This window comes from Engystomops pustulosus, chromosome 3 (genome assembly GCF_040894005.1).
Source record: "Engystomops pustulosus chromosome 3, aEngPut4.maternal, whole genome shotgun sequence".
Lineage (NCBI taxonomy): Eukaryota > Metazoa > Chordata > Amphibia > Anura > Leptodactylidae > Engystomops > Engystomops pustulosus.
In genome coordinates this window covers 113362212-113376513 of record NC_092413.1, presented here as the reverse complement: position 1 = coordinate 113376513, position 14302 = coordinate 113362212, and the positions used below count along the sequence as shown (strand labels likewise).

The following is a 14302-nucleotide window of genomic DNA, read 5'->3' as shown; positions in this document are numbered from 1 at the left end:
TCTGTTGCCACGTCTTGCCATTCTCTTCTTCCAGCACATCTTCCGGCTTCATGGCCTTCCCCGGCAAATCATTTCGTATCGAGGAGCTCAGTTCATGTCCAAGTTCTGGAGATCTCTGTACTGCCAGCTGCAGGTGAAATTGGATTTTTCTTCTGCCTATCACTCTCAGTCTAACAGCCAAGGGGAGAGGATGAATCAGACCTTGAGTTGTTACCTCCGCCACTTTGTGTCTGCCCGTCGGGGCGACTGGGCTTCTCTTCTACCATGGGCGGAGTTTTCCTACAATTCCCTGGATTCCTATTCTGCAGGTTCTGCTTCCTTCTTTATTAATTATGGACTGCATCCACGGCCTCCTCTTCCATTACGTGTGTCGGATCTAAAAGCCATGTGGGAACAAGTCCGTACCCCATTGCTCCAAGCTTCAGCTCAGACCAAGCGTCAAGCGGACAAAAAACGCAGACCGTTTCCTGTCTAAGCTCCTGATGATAGGGTCTGGCTTTCCTCCAAGTAAGTCCAGCTGAATATCCCTGGCTATAAATTTGAACCCCGATTCTTGGGTCCATTTGAAGTCCTCAGTCGCATCAGTCCGGTGGCTTACAAATTGAGGTTCCCACCTAGCATGCGCATACCCAACTCCTTCCTCGTTTCTCTCCTCAAACCGGTCATCCTCAACCACTTCACCCGGCAAGTTCCTCCTCCTCCGGCACCACAGGCTGACTCTGTCTTCGAGGTGAAAGAAATCCTAGATATCAAGACTGTGAGAGGCAGGTGCTTCTTTCTTGTAGGCTAGAGGGGATTTGGTCCTGAGGAGAGATCGTCCAGTAACATCCTGTACATCCTGTAACAAGAACCTGCCTCAGCGATTTTTCAGGACCAAGAAGAGGGGAAGCCGAGGGGGGATACTGTCACGGGTGCTGCGCGATCCCTGTTTCGGATCGCGGGCACACCCGCGTTCCTCCGTGAACCCTTGCTCCCTCTGCAGTGCCGGACTTACCCTTCCTGGCTCGGGCTGCCATGTGTGCATCCCCGCCTCCTAGGGCACGCGCATGCCAGCTGTTGGAGATTTAAAGGGCCAGCGTACCAGCGATATTCCTGCATTCCAGTGTGTTCCCAAATTCCTGTCTGTTCCTGCTCCTGAGTCCCGTGTTGCCGTGTTCCTGCTCCTGAGTCTCATGTTGCCGTGTTCCTGTGTTGCCGTGTTCCTGTGTGTTCCTGCTCCTGAGTTCCCGTGTCCTGCAATCCTGTTTCCCGTGTTCCCATTCCCATCTGCCTGGACCTCCCGTTGCTGACCCCAGATTGGAGTTGATGTTGCTTCTCTGCCGCCTGCCTTGACCCTGTGCCTGGACCTGACCACGACACTGTCTTCCGCTAAGGTTCCTCGACCTTGGCTGCCACCGCGGGCTAGTCGCACCTGTCGAACGACCTGGTGGTACCCTGCCGCTGCAAAACCATCCGCTTTGCAGCAGGCTCTGGTGAAGACCAGGTGCCACTTAGATTCCGGTCCCAGGTGTCGACTAGTACCACCTCCCGCGGTGGTCCAGAGGTTCCACTCATCCCGAATCCTGCTACTAACCCCTCCCAACAAATTCCACCCACCCTCCTCTCCTGTCCACTGACAGTCAGAGGGACAAGGTAACCCCCCTGCTAGATGGCAAATGGCTGAAGATAGCCAATGAGTGTTAATGAGAGAGCTTATTTTAGCTTAGTTCGGAGGCAAAAGTTTATTATACTTTACAGTTGTTCTTTAATGTCAACAGCACCTATACAAATATATTTTACTTGGTGATTTACTTGGAGATTGGTGACAAATATATTTAATTTAGAAAACTGAAGACAATACTTATTTCACCCGCTGTAAGCCTAAATGCATACGTCCTGTTGTATATAACTATAACGTAGGGGTAAGATTGGGAAATAGGTATATCTAACTATAAGGTAGGGGTAAGATTGAGAAATACTGCAGTGTTGTTAATAAGCTTTATAAGCATTTTCCAAATCAAACATAATTCCTTATTTAAGTTGTCCATAAGAATTCAAGCTATTTATTACACGATTACTAAACTATTTCTAAAATAAGTATTTTACATATAACACAATTATTTATTATACATTGTGGAAAAGGACTGAAAAGTATCAATTTAAAAACATATATTGACAAAACTAAAGTTAAAATTTCATACCTGAAAAACACCCTCCTCAGAAGGTCTCAGTGAGTCCCATTCTGGAGAATCCAAAAACTGAAGTGGAAAAATATAATGAAGAAACTCTCCATCAACTGTGACACGTATTCTGTAAGAATGAATAAGATTAAATTATCACATCCAATTGCCAAATTCCATTTCTAGTCAACACAAGATGTCAACACCCACAGGCCACTCTTGAACCTCTAAATTTTACCTCATGTCATATATTATTGCATGATCATGGCTATGAATTACCATTACAGTGGATTAATACCAACAATGAGTGTTAGAGGGGGTTTCACAATACCAGAAGATTGAAATTTGAAAATGATAACACAATAAAGATAATTTAAAAAAAAACATAACTCACAATAGGAGGGTGGAATAACTGTTGAATTGCCTCCAATCTAGTGGAGTGCCTTTGTGCTCCAGTACAGCACAAAAGGTGGGGCAGTCTGCAGCACAGACAAGTCACATTTTGCTTTTTGAAATGCAAGCAAACTAAAGCCCAACCCCTGGGACTACACATATGATTCTGTCAGGGTGCAAGGTAAGTTATAACACACAATTATATTGGAACGCAGATGCTTAGAGAAAGAAGAAAGGCATATTTGCTATACAGGTCTAATGGGCTTTTGCAATCTGTCTTTAGTGAAAATTAGGTCCCTGGTGACAGATTCCCTTTAACTTATTTTTGTGTGGGATTTTAGTAGAGTAGAAAAAGCTCTATCTGGTACAGACAGAACTGATCTCATTAGGACTTTACAGTTTGCAGATGGCATCATGTTTTTCCAACCCTGATGGGTAAAGACTGGAATATTCATACCATATAATTGCTACATAAGTAAAACTACAACAAAACTAAACCAGATTTTTTAGGTTTCCGACCAATGCTGCTGCAAGCAGGGAATCTTTCCCAAACGCATCTTTCCTGTAAATAGTCTCTTTATCATCAACAGTTATTATTGATAAGTGCTTTCGGCTGGGTATACTTCAACACAGTTTTTGAAGCCAATACCAGGTAGGGGGATTAAAAAAAAATTAATGTCATTCAACTAAATCTATATAAAATCATTTAGACCAATATCAATTACGAAATGGAGTTTGTCTTAAAATCTATGACCTTTGCCAAGGGTCAAAAAGCACACTTAGGTTTGAGTTACTATTTTTATTTCTAGGGTCCCTTTGTATCTGCAGGTCATCTTTCTATTTCTGGCACACAATCGACGACTGCTACAGATCTCACTCTCCATTATCCTATCTGGGAATGTGCTTTTTAAGAAACCTGAAGCAGAACAGCCTCTTGTTGTGACAAGTAACAAGTACACGGTAACAAGTGATAAGGTTTGAAGGTTTGGTGACAAATCAATGCTGACTAGAAGAGTGGTTTCTATTGATTTACATTCACATGTAAGGGATGAATAAAGAAGGACTTGTAAATGTCAGTGAGCAGTGTGTTAGCATTGGTTACCAAATAAGGTAACAAATGAGGCAAGGCCAGCTTCTTTCTAAAGACCAACAACTAGTAAAGACCCTTTTGATATCCTATATATGCTGAAAATGAGCCAAGCTTCTACAGAGACTAATGGATTATAAAATGTCCTATACCGGTAGTAATTTAGTTCTCCATTTTGCAGATATTAAACAAATGAAATAGATCAATATCTCAGTTTCCCTAAAGGAAATAAGACCGTCATTTCATACCTCAGTTATTTCATTTTTTTTCCAGCAGTTATTGTAATCCAAAACCAGCAGTGGATGAACACACAGAGCAGGTGCAAATCTTTCTATAAAGTAATATGAAACTTTAGAACAACTCCAAAAGTATTGCAATATTAACGATGGATGAAATACATGATAACAATAACATATAATACAAAATATAAAAATTGAGTAAAACAAAAGTATAAAATATTGCAACCCAAACCAGTGTTAAAAAGTATGTGTTCTATTTCACATTTCATATATCGCCACTCTTGCATTATAATATCTGATCACAACTTCCATGCCTGGTTGTTATAACGCACTAAATTGCTCTGCATTATTCTGTATGGGATCCGGTTTCAGGTTTCTTGGCTTCAAAACGGCACTCGGGGATGCCTTTGATTGACAGCTGCCTTTTAGGATCTTTTCCTTGGGGAAAGTTAGGTGTGAGTTGGTTTTGTGTGCAGCTGTGGCTTGAGGGATGGACAGCTGAACCCATCCTGAACATTTATATGCTGCCCAGTTCCATCAGGGAATGCTGGATAAGGCTCTTTCTCCAGTCCTATATTTCCATGCTGTATGAATCCATACACTATCGCTTAAAAGTTTGGGTTTTTCATGAAAACTCATACTTTTATTTTTTCAAATGAGTTGCAAAATGAATAGATAATATAGTCCATATACTTCCTCTGTTCGATTTCTTTGTTCTTTTGCCCATACTAATCTTTTCCTTTTATTAGCCAGTTTCAGATATGACTTTTTCTTTGACACTCTGCCCTGAAGGCCATCATCCTGCAGTCACCTCTTCACTGTAGAGGTTGACACTAGCGTTTGGAAGGTATTATTTAATGAAGCTGCCAGTTGAGGACCTCTGCAGCATTGGTTTCTCAAACTAGAGACTCTAATGCACTTGTCTTGCTGCTTAGTTATACAGCGGGGCCTCCCACTTCGCTTTCTACTCTGGTTAGAGCTGGTTTGTGCTTTCCTCTGAGGGAGTAGTACACAAATCTAAAGTTTCTTGGCAATTTGTAGCTGGGAATGGCATTCATTTCTAAGAACAAGAATAGACTGTTGAGTTTCACATGAAAGTTCTTTTTTTCTGGCCATTGTAAGAGTTTCATAGAACACACAAATGTGATGCTCCAGATTCTCAACTAGCTCAAAGGTAGCTCACATGGTCCCAGTCATTGTTCATTATGTCCAGCTGGTGATCTAGTGTTAGGCTGGGACTTCTTCTTTTCACCATATGATCACGATTCCACATACATGCTAAGACGTCTTCCCGTGATATTTCTCGTCATGCGGTCAGTGTCTTTGCAGGACTGCAGTGTATACAACACGATGGGTGTGATCTCCTCCCCCTATTGTGATGTCATAGCAACGTCACGGGGTGATGGTTCAATCCCGGGAGAATACAATGCTTCCTAGGTCGGTATAATAACGTTAACAGTGTACCTGTTTTCATCATATACGGCAATATGATTGGGTGATGGGTACTTAAAGGAAATCTACCACAAGGATGAAGGATTGTAAACCAGGCACACTGACATACTGGTGTGTGCCCCCTCTGGCAGAAGCTGCTCTTCTTGTAGCTTCGTATGCCTTTGTTTTTAAAGAGAAAGAGGTTTTAAAAATCATGCAGCTCCATTGACATCTATAGAGTCTGGAGCCCCTGAGGCTTACTTGCATAATTTGTGAAACCTTTTTATTGTAAAAACAACGTCCTAGGAAGCTAAAAGAAAAGGAGAACCTGCCAAAGGGGGCACACACCGGTATGTCAGTGTGCTTGGCTTACAATTCTTCATCCTGGTGGTAGATTTCCTTTAAATGTCTGTTGCTCTGTTTTAACGTCACTCCCCCAGAAGAAGCCATTTAATGGCGAAACACATGTCAGGGCTGGTTCTCTTGGTCCGTGGTTGGTTTACTATGCACATGTGTTCCCTTGTAGTATCTGTTTGAAGTTACTTTTATTGATTACAAGGGTAAAGCATTTCTTTGTACCCTACCCTATTGTTGGATCTCTTGCCAGTGCTTTTACTGTTCTTGGACGGATTCTGGTCCTATTCACATAGCACTTTATTCTTTGCAGGGGCTATTAATTTTATCTTGTTTTTACCCTTGTGTGACGGCTTGTTTTCTGCGTAACAAATTGCACTTCATAGTGATGGTATTGAATATTCCATGCCGGGTACTGGGAAGCGGGAAAAAAATTCCAAATGCGGTGAAAATGGTGAAAAAACGCATTTGTGCCATTTTCTTGTGGGCTTGGATATTACGGCTTTCACTAAGCGCCCGAAATGACATGTCTTCTTTATTCTTTGGGTTGGTACGATTACGGGGATACCAAATTTGTATAGGTTTTATAATGTTTTCATGCATTTACAAAAATTAAAACCTCCTATACAAATATGTTTTTTTTTATTTTGCCATCTTCTGGCACTAATAACTTTTTTATACTTTGTTGTACGGAGCTGTGGGTGGTGTCATTTTTTGCGACATTTGATAATATTTTCAATGATATCATTTTAGGACTGTACGACCTGTTGATCACTTTTTATAGATTTTTTTAAGATTTTTCAAAATGGCAAAAAAGTGCCATTTTCGACTTTGGGCGCTATTTTCCGTTACGGGGTTAAACGCAGTGAAAAACCGTTAATAACTTTTGATAGATCGGGCATTTTCGGACGCGCCGATACCTAATGTGTTTATAATTTTTACTGTTTGTTTATATTTATGTCATATCACCAAAATTTTTGAAAAACACTAAAGAATTATAGATTCATAGCGTACTCGACAAAAAAGTTCTTTTATTGAAAAAAGTAAACGGCAATGCAACGACAACAATACAATTTAAAAACAGAGAGTGCCAAGAGATTATGAAGTTATAAATCAATTGAAAAAGTAGGAACTGGTGTATGCCATATGGTATCAGACAAAAACCTGAATAAAAGTCACATGAACAGAGAAACTTAATACCTCATATGGAGCAAGTATAGTTACCTAAACCAGTAAAAAGGCACGCGCTGTACACCCCAACACGTGTTTCGCAGTTAGCTAGGTTAGTTTTTTTTATTATTATTTTTTTAAAAACTTTTTTTATCTTTCTTTTTACTATTTTTCAGACTCCCTAGGGTACTTTAACCCTAGGTTGTCTGATCGATCCTATAATATACTGCCATACTACAGTATGGCAGTACATGGGGATTTTCCTCCTCATTCATTACAATGTGTTATCAGCAAATCAGACCCGAGGCTACCATGGAGACGGATCGCCGCTCCCCAATGACGTCACAGGGAGCGACGATCCTAGGCAAGATGGCGGCTCCCATGCACCGCTATCTTTTTGAGGCTGCCGGCAGCCATCGCTGTGATGACACCCGCGATCGGTGCTACCAAAGACTTACCGGCTATGGAGAGGGCTCAGGCCGTGAGCCCTCTCCATGCAGCGGGACCCGACCGCCGTCGTGAATACGGTTAATTTAATGTTTGCTTCATTGAAAGAAAATGTGCGTTCCTTTAAAAAAAATAAGGACATTTCAAAGTGATCCCAAAGTTTTGAGTGGTAGTGTATATATGTGATGCTTTTATTCCATATGTGCATTTATGTCACCATATCCATAAAATATGGCAGGCTAGTAAATGATGACAAAAGCCCAACCCCAAATTTGGTTACCTGACCAGCACACACTCTTTTATGAGAATGTGGTTAGACTCCATTGCTATTCCTGGCTGTGGTTTCAGGCATTTTTGGGCCCTTGAGATGACGTTTAATCCTGTGGATGATCTGCTCCTGGACTGGGTCATTCTGAGGTGTCTACAAAGGCACTCAGCTATGCTGGAGGAGGAGCTGAAGACGACCAGGCAGTTTTAGTTTCATCCCATTGTTGCCGAATGGCCTAGGAAGGGTCACTTAAGGAATGCTGAAGAACCGGGCTATGGGTCCTCCAAAAATATATTCAGGAAAAAACAGCTCTCCCACAGGCAGCAATAGGAAAAAGTGGATCTTTTATTCCATCAAATTTCGGCTATGTAAAAGCCTTTTTGCAAGTGCTGTGTGTGAGGTAATATGGATAGAAAAAGAGCGCGTCAGAGAGAGTCAGACAGAGCGAGAGAGAGACAAAGATATAGATAGATAAAGATATACAGATAGTTTGATTACCCATTGTAGATATAAAATATGTTTGTTTTGTTGTTAGCCAAGAGCCGTTATTTACTATCCCAGGCAACGCCGAGGGCTTAGATTGATTTCCCAATTGTATATGGGCGTTGGATGAGAAATGCATTCATTTTTGCACTAGGATAAGCAATTTCTCCATATGCACAAATACCATGATCTTGTTGGCACTTCTCTCCACTTATGCATAAACAGGTCTTGATAGGAAGGCCCTAACATAGGTGTGAGAGAGCAGAATCCATTTTCTTTTGTATTATCTGCAAGCTACATCTGTGTATAGACCCTTCCCCCGTGCATTCCACAGTTATCTCAGTTGTCCCAAGAAAAGAAATGTGAGAAGTCCGTTTTAACTTTTTGTGGGAGAGTGTATAAAAAGACACTCCCCAGTGCAAATAAAGTGAAATCATCTTGGGAGAAAAAAGTGTGGGTGTGTGCGTGTTCAACCATGGTTATACACCAATTTGGACCCACAATCAGAGATAGAGACAATTTCTCTAACACTGGTCCTGGTCTACCTGGATACTGCACATATACTGTGTACCATACAGTGTACAACTGTATGCAACACATATTTTAAACGTTCATATAAACTTCTATAGGGCGTACGAGACGGAAATACTGGAGTAAATAGGACATGCTCTATTATTTTAAACGTATGTATGGTACCGTGGACAATACGGCCATGTAAATGGTTGCATGTATTGCCCATTGAAATGAATGTGGCCCTATGTTGCCTGTATGAAAATGGTATGATACAGGTGGCATACGCCCGTTTTCATATGTTCGTGTGAAAGGACCCTAATTCTCAGTCTTCTGACAGTAATGTCTTTGCTATTTCAACTGTTACTGCGACCTGCTTATCTTTTATCTTTATCTGTCCTCTGCTTGTCCATTTGAGTATTCTCTTGCCTCTTGTTTCTAGGCTGTGCTGCCATTTTGGTTTTGACACGGTTTTCCTTAACATCGCTTTTTCTGTATTCTATGTTGTTTTTTCTTTCTGTGTTTGCCATCTTTCCTATGCACCCACTTAGTGCAGGGAACTTCAACCAGAAGTCCCAAACCACTCAGGTTTGTAAAGCCTTCACACTTTCTCTATCATGACACTGGTACTGTACTCTGTAACTTAAACAAGTCACTGGATGGTCTGTGATTCCTCCGTTTTAGCCCTAACTGATAGAAAAAAACTGATGAAATAACAAAGCTGTTAACATAGCTGTGACAAACCACCACTCCCAGGTCACATCATGGGGTACACTTACCCTATAGAGACCACCACCACCACTACAACTCCTCAAGATGGTGTCTTTAAACTAAAATCTACTCTCTTAGCCCGGGCACTCAAACCTTAACTGCATCTATGTATACTTATTAACTAAGAAGGCAAATATGCACCTTTGTACATAAATCCCTCAACAATTTAGAAACCCAAATTACAAATAAGCCAATTAGCTATACAGTTCCTTAAAATAATTATTGGTAATGCCATCTCTTTGGAAACTTAAGTTCTGTAAGGTTGCAAACAGATACTTATTAAGTTTTAAAGATTTAATACACAGACGTGCAGTGCAGACATAAAACATACAGTTGTCAGATAAAAGATAAAAAAATGGTTACACATACATAGCTACATACATACATACACTACACACAGTTATAAGATAAAAGCGATAAAAACAAAAAGGCTTACTAGTGAATAATAGATCGTTAATAGCATAGAGAGACTCAGCAAAAGAGGATTTCAGAAATCTTGTCAAGGTAATAATGGAGTCTCAAAATGACTGACAATGAGCATATGCATAGCCCAGTATTTAATGCTGCGGTAATGAGTGTGCATTGATCCCAAGTGTGTGCAATGTCCAAAGTGGGACTTAGGATATTTTTTTGGATCTATCAACAAATAGATACGTGCATGTCATTATTCTCATACTAATATCCATTTGTGTGGGTTTTATTGCAAGAGATAGCAACCAAGTAGATCTGAAGGTATTTTACTTGCATAATATGTATATTGTGTGGGGGTATATTGTTGGTTAAGTCTCTGAGACATTCACCTTTGCTGATATAGACAGGATAGAAAAGATGCTTCCTAATTATAGTGGGGTGTGGCTATCTAATTAGCAGCCATTATATACTTCTATATACAGAAAAACACATGTGCATTGATCCTTAGTGTGCAATATCCAAAGTGGGATTTAGGATTAAGGGACTTTAGCAGGTAACTGCTGGGTTTTTATTGTGGTACTCTTTTTCTGTGCATTCTTCTTTTTTCTTTTGAATTCACCATTAGTACAATGGAATTCATAAGTGGCAATGCTACACAGTGTTTGCACTGGAACACTGCTGTGTGTGATGTGTAAAAATTGTTCATCTGGAAGCCCAGATTCTGGATCTAAATGAGCAAGTTTCATAATTGACAATTCGGAGCAAAGTTTGCTGCACCTGGAGCACAAACTCTCTGGGGAAGATGGGTGTGGGGATGGAAGTATGGAGGTTCAGTGAGGGGGCAGCTAAATGGGTAACATGAAGAAAGTGGGGTAGAGGGAACAGTTGCAGGGAGTCTAGTCCTGATCTGGTGCACCCCAGTAAGTTTACCAGGCTGGCGGATGAGGGGGATATCAGCTCAGGGGTAGCAATGCTGCAACAAGACATGGCCTCTAGCAACCATGAGACTGTCTGCTCTAGTAAGAAGAGAGGGGAGCACAGGTAAGACAGGTGCTGGTAGTTGGAGATTCCATTATTAGGGGAACAGACAGGGCAAATCTGTCACAAAGACTGTGCACATCAAACAGTGCGTTTGCCGGGTGCTCAGGTTCCGCATATTGCGGATCGGGTTGACCGATTACTGGGAGGGGCTAGTGAGGATCTTGCAGTCATGGTCCACATTGGCACCAATGACAAAGTAACAGGTAGGTGGAAAGTCCTTAAAATTAACTTAGGGATTTAGGCCCTCAAAGGTAGTTTTCTCTGAAATAATAGGTGAGGTGGCTCAAAACTTGGTGTAGGAAGGAGGGCTTTGGGTTCATGGAGAACTGGGCTGACTGTGTTGTGGGCTACAGGCTCTACAGTATGGATGGGCTGCACCTCAATGGGGAGGTTTTGCGAGAAATAAGGAGTGTTTAACCCCTTAACGACCTTGCTGTTTTTTTTTTTTTTTGTTTCCATTTTTCACTCCCCACAATCAAAAATCTAGATCTTTTTTATTTTTAAACGTAAAGAGCTCTGTGACGGCTTGTTTTCTGTGTATCAAATTGCACTTCATAGTGACGGTATTTAATATTCCATGGCGTGTACTGGGAAGCAGGGAAAAAAATAATTAAAAATGCAGTGAAATTGGTGAAAAAAGCATTTGTTCCGTTTTCTTGTGGGCTTGGATTTTACAGCTTTTACAAAATTATTTATTTTTTATTATGCCATATTCTGGGGCTGATAACTATTTCATACTTTGGTGTAAGTGGCTGTGGGTGGCCTGTGAGAAACACATACCATATGGGAAAATACATAAGAGGAACAAGAAAACTAGTCTTGTAACCTACAGCGGGGTCTCCCACGCTCCACAGCTCCCCAAGCGCCACAACGGTCATAGAACCGTATTCACACCACCGCAAGCCTAGCAATCCGTGCCTGAAGAAGGTCTGATGTTATAAGACCGAAAAGATGCATTAATTTTGGTTGCCGATTCACTATAATAAAATATGCAAATCAAGTATCACAGGAGTGCCAAGTTATTTTCAAGATTTATTGAGAGGTGTTGCAGCCTACTTGTGCACCCATACCACCAACATTGAGTGACGTGTACTACTTCCACATTTAGGCACGTAGATATGGTCAAGACAATCTCCTGCAGTTCAAACCGAGCATCAGTATGGGGAAGAAAGGTGATTTGAGTGTCTTTGAATGTGGCATGGTTGTTGGTGCCAGAAGGGCTGGTCTGAGTATTTCAGAAACTGCTGATCTACTGGGATTTTCACGCACAACCATCTCTAGGGTTTACAGAGAATGGTCCGAAAAAGAAAAAACATCCAGTGAACGGCAGTTCTGTGGGGCGAAATGCCTTTTTGATGCCAGAGGTCAGAGGAGAATGGGCAGACTGGTTTGAGCTGATAGAAAGGCAACAGTGACTCAAATCGCCACCCATTACAACCAATGTAGGCAGAAGAGCATCTCTGAAGGCACAGTACGTCGAACTTTGAGGCAGATGGGCTACAGCAGCAGAAGACCACACCGGGTGCCACTCCTTTCAGCTAAGAACAGGAAACTGAGGCTACAATTTGCACAAGCTCATCGAAATTGGACTGTAGAAGATTGGAAAAACGTTGCCTGGTCTGATGAGTCTCGATTTCTGCTGCGACATTCAGATGGTAGGGTCAGAATTTGGCGTCAACAACATTAAAGCATGGATCCATCCTGCCTTGTATCAACAGTTCAGGCTGGTGGTGGTGGTGTCATGGTGTGGGGAATATTTTCTTGGCACTCTTTGGACCCCTTGGTACCAATTGAGCATCGTTGCAACGCCACAGCCTACCTGAGAATTGTTGCTGACCAAGTCCATCCCTATATGACCACAATGTACCCAACATCTGATGGCTATTTTCAGCAGGATAATGCGCCATGTTATAGAGCTGGAATCATCTCAGACTGGTTTCTTGAACATAACAATGAGTTCACTGTGCTCAAATGGCCTCCACAGTCACCAGATCTCAATCCAATAGAGCTTCTTTGGGATGTGGTGGAACGGGAGATTCGCATCATGGATGTGCAGCCGACAAATCTGCAGCAACTGTGTGATGCCATCATGTCAATATGGATAAAAATCTCTGAGGAATGCTTCCAGCACCTTGTTGAATCTATGCCACGAAGAATTGAGGCAGTTCTGAAGGCAAAAGGGGGTCCAACCCGTTACTAGCATGGTGTACCTAATAAAGTGGCCGGTGAGCGTATATATATATATATAATTTTATTTTTTTTACTTTTTTTATTTTTACCATTAAAAAACCCCTATGGTATTGTAACCCTGACTGATCTATAGTATGGTTGATCTGATCGTAAGGCAGCATATGGGGATTTTCCTGATCATTCCCTGCAAATTGCACATTGTAAGGAATGGGTTAAAACCAGATAGCCTTGGGTCTTTTTAAGACCCCAGGCTGTTATGGCAACCGATTGCCGCCCCAGATGTCGTCACAGGGGGCAGTGATTGCATCCAAGATAAAGCTTTGCCGAAGGCATTTAAAGGGTTAACACTCACGATTAGTGCCAGCACCGTTACCGGTGGGTGTTTTCTGCAGTATGCCATGGAAAAAAAAAGTATATTTATATTCTTAACAGTCAATTACCTGGTAAAACTGGAGCTGAAAAAGACTTTTAGTGACCAGAGCCAGGCAGCTGCTGCGAAAGCAAATAAAATTATGGGATGTATCCAGAGAGGAATAGATTCTCATGATAAAGACATAGTTTTGCCCTTATACAAATCACTGGTCAGACCACACATGGAATATTGTGTACAGTTTTGGCACCAGTTTATAAAAAGGACATAGTAGAACTGGAATGGGTGCAGAGGAGAGCAACCAGGATTATGATTATTAGTGGAAAGGGGGGACTACAAAACAATGATAGATTACAAAATTGGGATTATTCATTTTAGAAAATAGACGGCTAAGGGGAGACCTCATCACAATGTACAAACACATGAACGGGCAGTACAAGGATCTCTCCAAAGATCTTTTTATACCTAGGCCTGAGACCAGGACAAGGGGGTATCCTCTAGGCCAGTGATGGCGAACCTTTTAGAGACTGGGTGTCCAAACTACAACCAAAACACACTTATTTATTGCAAAGTGCCAGCACGGCAATTTAATCAGTAATTTATTGCTACCTGTTCTACGACAACCTTCAATCATATTGGCCTCTTGAGGACAACAAAACAGTTGAAAGAAGGAGGTCAAATTTTGACTAATGTTTGACTAATGTTACTCACTATGGTCCCCCTGTACAGGAAGAAATGTGGAGTCTAGAGAAGCTCTAAAGATAATCCTCCATTTTCCACATGTTCCACCTCTTCCTGCAGTCCCAAGCAATCAAGAATGTGTTGCTTTAGAATAGCACTGAGAGCAGCATTTCTTGAGTCTCCTGGGACTGCAGGATGATTCTTTGAGTTCTATGTTGATGACTTGGGTGCCCAAAAAGAGGGCTCCGAGTGCCACCTTTGGCACCCGTGCCATAGGTTCGCCATCACTGCTCTAGG

At 41.6% G+C, this 14302-nt stretch overlaps 1 protein-coding gene across 1 annotated transcript in view; it reads right to left on the bottom strand.

Annotated features, from left to right (window-relative positions):
• Positions 1-14302, bottom strand: part of POPDC3 (popeye domain cAMP effector 3) — a 52623-nt gene that overhangs the window by 11540 nt on the left and 26781 nt on the right. Inside the window, exon 3 of the mRNA XM_072141879.1 lies at positions 2181-2289. Within this exon, the coding sequence (XP_071997980.1) occupies positions 2181-2289 (109 nt within the window). The remainder of the gene's footprint in view (positions 1-2180; positions 2290-14302) is intronic.